This window comes from Olea europaea, chromosome 18 (assembly GCF_002742605.1).
Source record: "Olea europaea var. sylvestris chromosome 18, O_europaea_v1, whole genome shotgun sequence".
In the NCBI taxonomy this organism is placed as follows: Eukaryota; Viridiplantae; Streptophyta; class Magnoliopsida; order Lamiales; family Oleaceae; genus Olea; species Olea europaea.
Window position 1 is genome coordinate 29,907,186 of NC_036254.1, and position 6,257 is coordinate 29,913,442.

The 6,257-nt window shown below is 31.9% G+C and overlaps 1 protein-coding gene across 1 annotated transcript; it reads right to left on the reverse strand.

Moving 5' to 3' along the window:
• Positions 1-892: 892 nt before the first annotated feature.
• Positions 893-2,020, reverse strand: LOC111366990 (transcription factor MYB98-like). The gene is made up of 2 exons (XM_022987667.1): positions 1,844-2,020; positions 893-1,518 (listed from the first exon to the last, which is right to left on the reverse strand). The coding sequence occupies exons 1-2, from the start codon at positions 2,018-2,020 to the stop codon at positions 1,195-1,197; spliced, it is 501 nt and encodes a 166-aa protein (XP_022843435.1). The 3' UTR covers positions 893-1,194.
• Positions 2,021-6,257: the final 4,237 nt, after the last annotated feature.

Consider the following 6,257-nt stretch of genomic DNA (forward strand, 5'->3'; position numbering starts at 1 on the left):
TTTTGGTTTTTTTTTTTTTTTTTTTTTTTTTTTTTAATGTGTGGTTAAACTGTAAAGAAAATTTTTGGATTTACGTGTAAATTATTATATTGAGATAATGTTTGATTGAAAATAAATTAAAATGAATTTTTATATTATAGGACTAAAACATGGACTTAATGTAAAGTCCAAAATAAACACAAACAACGAAAAGTTCCAACATAAAGTTTCTAAATTTTAATTTTTACCCAACACATCATTGTGAGCAAATGAAAAAATAATGTTAAAAATAGGAGAATCTGATTCACTTCAGCGACCAATAGAATTGTAGGTCAACATGGGTGGAATACTAAAACAATTTTTGTGTTCTGTAGATGAATTTTGTAGAGAAAATCTAAACAGTCATTCGAACAAGATTTCTGTGTAAAAGAAGATCTTTTGGAAGAAGTGATAATGAAAGATGTTTTGGAGGCTTCTGCCTTGATGAAGTGGGCTTCGACTTTATGATCCTAAGCCCTTGTTGAGCTTCAGCCATTTTTCAAGGCGGCTTGGTTTCAAGGCCTTGACCATTATGAAGAGAGTTTCGGTTTGAATGGCCCAACAGTTTTGATGGGTCGGCCATGTGAAGACACGTGTGACAAGGCGTAACACATTCTATTATAATTATCTAAAATAATTTTAATGGAGGAGATTGGAAAGTCTCTCTTTGCCGTAAAATTGGATAAGTCTCCCGGAAATGTTACAAGAAAGTGAAACCATAAATACACACTAAATGATAATATTTGTACCTAGTAAGTTAGAGTAAATTAAGTGACAAGTTGGCACAAAAGTTATATAAAATATGGAGTGTTTTTTGGAGATAATCTAATATATTTAGTTTTATATTCGATAATTCTCTTCTAGAATTTATGAGCGCACAAATATATGCATATAAAACTTATATAGAAAAGTACACAAATTTTTAATTCTCCTGTAGTTGATACTGGAGGCATTTGAAATCCATTAAGAAATCTAGGACATCATCAGAATCAGGTTGCACAGAGACGAAATTATATAAACACAACACAAAACCTTGCTCCATCTGCACTTGACACTAAGTCAATCGAGGCATATGAAATGGCAAATCATCCATGCTGATTTCATCGTCCAAGACGAAATCCAGGTCCTGATCAAAGTTACAACATGGCACCAAATGGTCTCCAGGGGAAAACTCGATCAACCCTGGATTATTTTCACATCTGGGAATGAATTATTGATAAGAATTCCAGGATGAGCATCTGGAGGCTGTGCATTTCTTCTGCTGTCACCTTTTCCTAGGTTTAGGCTCTGAATATAATCCTGCAAGAGAGTACTTGGTCTTGGCCATTTGGTTCGGGGTTTTCGCTTGGAAAATTGCCTTCTTTTGGTAGCATTCCAGTGATTCTTGATGGAATTTTCCGTTCTTCTAGGGAGTTTTTTTGCTATTTCTGACCATTTATTTCCCACTTTTGCATGAGCCTCAATGAGAATTTTATCTTCTTCCTCACTCCATACATCCTTCTGTGCGAGAAAATTGATGAAATAGTTAATAGTTTCACCAGCATCTTCCCCGTTTTAATATATATAAAAAGAACTAAATCATCTACTATATAAAATGAAAAGAAAAATTAATTACATTTTTAAATGGGATTTGCAGATATAAAAACATCTCAAAGGCTGCATTAATTTTATATGTAGTAAAACAAATTTATTGGTTGCCTAATACTCTCTTCTTTTAATTTAATTTTAAAAAATTATAATAATGAAATTAAGAATTGAGATAGGTAAATAGAATTAAAATATAAAAAAATTGGTTTTTTATATAGAACGGAGAATTGAGTTGCACCTTAATGTCTGGCCTGAGATGGTTGTGCCATCTTTCTCTGCACTGCTTCCCAATTCTCCCCTTCAGCATTTGTGCGATATGCGACCATTTTCGCTGCCCGAATTTTTCCACCAGATGAATCAAAACTCTGAAAATTATCCAAAAATTTGAACAAAACTCAATGAACACGAAAAACATCAAAAGATACGGGAAAATTTAATCAAATAACACCTTTTTTTTTTTTTTTTTACCTATCTTCTTCAACTGTCCACTGTGTTTTGGCCGACTTGTTAGCGTTTCTCCCTGCTAATGCAAACTGACTCTCATCTATGTTACCATTACATTTTTTCTTCTTTTCTGTATCACTTTTTTTGTGGTGGTCATTTTCAGCTGTCACACATGAAGACTTATTAGTTACAGAAAAGTTCAGGGGATTTGGAGTCATAAGGTCAATATTTTCAGAAGTTATTTCCATTTCCAATAATGAATTTTTTGTGTTCATAAAATTTAAGAATCCAGTTGCACCCTGAAAATTCTGCATGCCTGCACCATCATCATCAGTTTCCTCGAATACCTTAAACTTATCAAAGTCGAAATCTTTCGACCAAGAGGCATGGAGAAAAGCGTCAAAAGGATCGTAGCCATCAAGATCAAATGATGAGAAGTTATGATCTAGGTGGTGAAAATCTTGGAGATACCCTCTTGATGAAAAACTTTCCATGCAAAATTCGTCGCCTTCTGATCTAATTTCTTGTTTAATCGAGTTGTTGTACGACAAACCAATTGGTGTAGGAGGGACATTCTGGTCATTTTCACACCTTGTCTGAGACTCCATGGATGGAGAAGGAACTTTGGGGTTAAGGAATTGATGAAGAAAATGCAAATCTTTGTCTGAGTTAATGGCACTGCAGTTAAGTTCATATTTATTAAGGATGTAAAGGGCATTTAATGGGGTGAAAAGTCATCTGGACCGTCTATTTGTTCATCAGTCGGACGGTTGAGATTGCAGTCAAATTTAGTCAAGATATTGTATAAATCACTTACCATAGTTGAGCAGGTTGATGATAACACTTACCATACCATTTTCTTGGAATTATGCAATCAAACTGCAAATAGTAGTGAATCTGAAAAAATTGTCTTATGTTTACATGTTGCACTAAACGTGTAGAACGAGCATTGTAAGTATAATTTTTCAAGAAATTATCACGAAATATATATATATATATATATAGTGCTTAATAAATATTTATTTTTTTTACTTCGTGATAATTTCTTGAAAAATTATACTTACAATGCTCGTTCTACGCATAAACGAGCACTCCAACTTGTGTCCACTTTTTTTTTTTTATATTTGAGTTCCCAATTTTCAATTTTTGTGGCATTTGAGTCGTGGTAACTGATAAGTGATACCATCAAGTTTCCAAGTTAATTGCATGTGTCTCGATTGTGACACATTTACGTTGAGTTAGAAGTCAAAACAAAATGTTTTGATTATTGAAAGGGGATTAAAATGTTTAAAACTTAAATTTAAATGAGTAATGTGAGAACTCTTGCATAATAGTTTGATCCATGATCCAAAGTCGAAAGGGAAATAGTCCGGATCGTTTGCTAACCTTAAGCTCTTCGAGCTTCCTTCAATTCGCTTCGGGGGAGAGTAGGCGAAATGAGCCAAGCTGGAGTTCATATTTGACTAAAATAACAATTGCATATTATTTTTTCAAATTATTTTAATATTACAAAAATCACATTTTCATACTAGACATGTATTCTCCTAATCTCTAATTTTACTTGTAATTGCACGTGACTTTTATGTGACAAACGGTTGATGTAGTAAATCTTATACAATTGCATAGTCTCATAATCTCAAATTTTATTCTAAAATTGCACGTCTTGCATGTCACAAACTGCTAATATAGTGAATTTTATAGAAATATCATATGTTTAGTTAATGGTGTATTGATTCTTTTTTTTGTTTTTTTTTTTGTTTTTGGGCTTTTCAACACACACACACGAACAAAGGAATATTGATGTCCCAAAATTCTCAAAAAAGGATATGGAGAAAAATGCAAATTTTCTCACTGATAAATCAAAATTAATGGCAATGTTCAATCAGTGTAAGACGCCAGAGGAATTAGTCAAGAATGTTTGATTTTCCTTGTATATATAGAATTTCAAAATCAGTATATATATATATCAAACCTGCTGTGTGTACAGCAGGCTTCATATAGAAGCCTGCCAGAACACACACATAGGGGCGTGGGTGGAGATATTTTTTGACAATTTTTTATTTACGGTGGGTCCCACACATGAGAGTAATATGTAGGGTTGGGCAAATTTTTCGAACCGAATCCGACGATTCTTGTCAAATTAAATACCCGAACGGGTATCTATATTGAGAACCGACGGGTACGGTTTGGTTCTCGGTTCTAGACCAAAAATCGAAGAACCGAATAAGAATCCAATCTTTCTAATTTTTTTTTAATATTGAATAAATCAAATTATTTTAATTTTAATTTTTTCTAAACAAATTAACAAATTAAAAATTTCTAAATCCAAATTTTTGGCCCAATAATTTGTTTTACTTCTAATTTTTTAATTTTTGGCCCAATTATCCCTTTTATTGTCTCATTTCTTAGTCTAACAAGATCCAACCCACTAAATAATCCTAAACACATACACTAAAGTGTATAACGCGGTCTCGACTCTCGCAGCCTCGCTGAAATTCCAAAACCTATACAATCGTCGACCGACGCTGTGACCTCCGATCGAAGCTGTGACCTCTTCGAACTGAGATTTTGACCGTAGCGATCATTTGAATAAGGTAGTATACGAGTCTCTGACATTTCAAAATCATTGAATGTGTCATTAGTTGTATTTATATAATGTTGTTATAAATGTTAAAAAATCTAATTATAATACAAAACTGAACGGAACCGAACTAAACCGAACCCGAACGGTTCCATAATTATATTTGAACCTGACGGTTTCATTTACTAAATACCTGAAAATTTTGGTTCGATTCGATTCTCTTTAGACCCGAACCGAATCGACCTGCGCCCACCCTTAGTAATATGGCCAAATTCTATGGAAAATTTTCTATACAACGGCTTAATACTCTATATATATATATATATATATATATATATATATGCACGCTGTCTTGCTTATTTTCTCTTACCAATATATATATATATATATATATATGCACGCTGTCTTGCTTATTTTCACTTACCATATTTGACTACATATAACAAATGCACTTTATATTTTCCAATGTTTCTAATATTACAAAAACCATATTTTGATACTAGCAAGAATGGAATGGTTCTGGTGCGGTTTTCTGTTCCCGAGCACTCGCGCATATTTTAACTTACCATATTGAACATATTAACTAAGTAATTGGATTTTGTAACTGTAATACATCATCTTTTTAGTCTTTATCTATCTTCATTAATTAAAAATTTACAAACTATTATTTAAAGTGAATATTAATGTCAAAATTGGGTTAATTACACAAAAGGTCATTGAAGTTTTGAGTATTTAAGCCAATAATCACTGAAGTTATTTTTTTATGGTACAATGACTCAACTTTCTAATAATTACATTACTCGATAATAGACCTTAACTTTAAATCCTACATGACATCAATATAATTAACGTATCACCAAACAACATTATTAATTACATCAAGTCAGTGAAAATCATTGTTAAAAAAATTGGCTTCCGATATGTTTTAATTCCAAAAATATGATCAAATCTAAAGTTGCATCACATTTTCTCAACATGTTTCATTGCCTATTCCTAACTCTCAATTTTGATTTGATGACTTGACGTCATAAAAATTAATGTTTGGTAACACTTTGATACTTAACGACACCATGTTTAATGTTAATATTTTAAAAAATATAATTATTAACGTAATAATTAAAAAGTTGATTAATAATACCATAATAAAATAACTTTAGCGACATTGACATAATTAGTCTAAACCCTGTAACCATTGACATAGTCGAAATTTAAGGTAGACAGAACAAGTCATTAAGGTTTGTTAATCTTCTCTCTTATTAGTTACACTAAATAGTATATAATATACACACATAATTATATTAAAGTATGCTTTCTTTTCTTAATTGTGCTCACAGGTACAGAATAATGACATAACAAGCTACAGATAAGCGACATTCGTCTATGCACATCTATGCCCCACCTCGTACACACGAATACATAGCATAAGCTAATGTCGTAGAATAATGCAATCTAATTTCAGTAATGTTGAATATCAATTTAGGTATCAGTATATTATAGGTCCTATTAAATGGATCATAATTTCTTGTATTTAATTGAACATATAATTTAATGACATTAATACTGTCCCCTACACTGATGTTAAAAACCTGTGGTACCTAATAATATTACTCAATGCCGAAAGGATCCT

What these genes read in the sequence shown, in the direction of transcription:
- LOC111366990 (XM_022987667.1), bottom strand. Translation starts at nt 2,020, where the DNA reads ATGTTTTTCGTGTTCATTGAGTTTTGTTCAAATTTTTGGATAATTTTC. An exon ending in ATCTCAGGCCAGACATTAAG is followed by an intron (nt 1,519 to 1,843) that starts GTGCAACTCAAT and finishes TTTCTCGCACAG; the next exon opens with AAGGATGTATGGAGTGAGGA.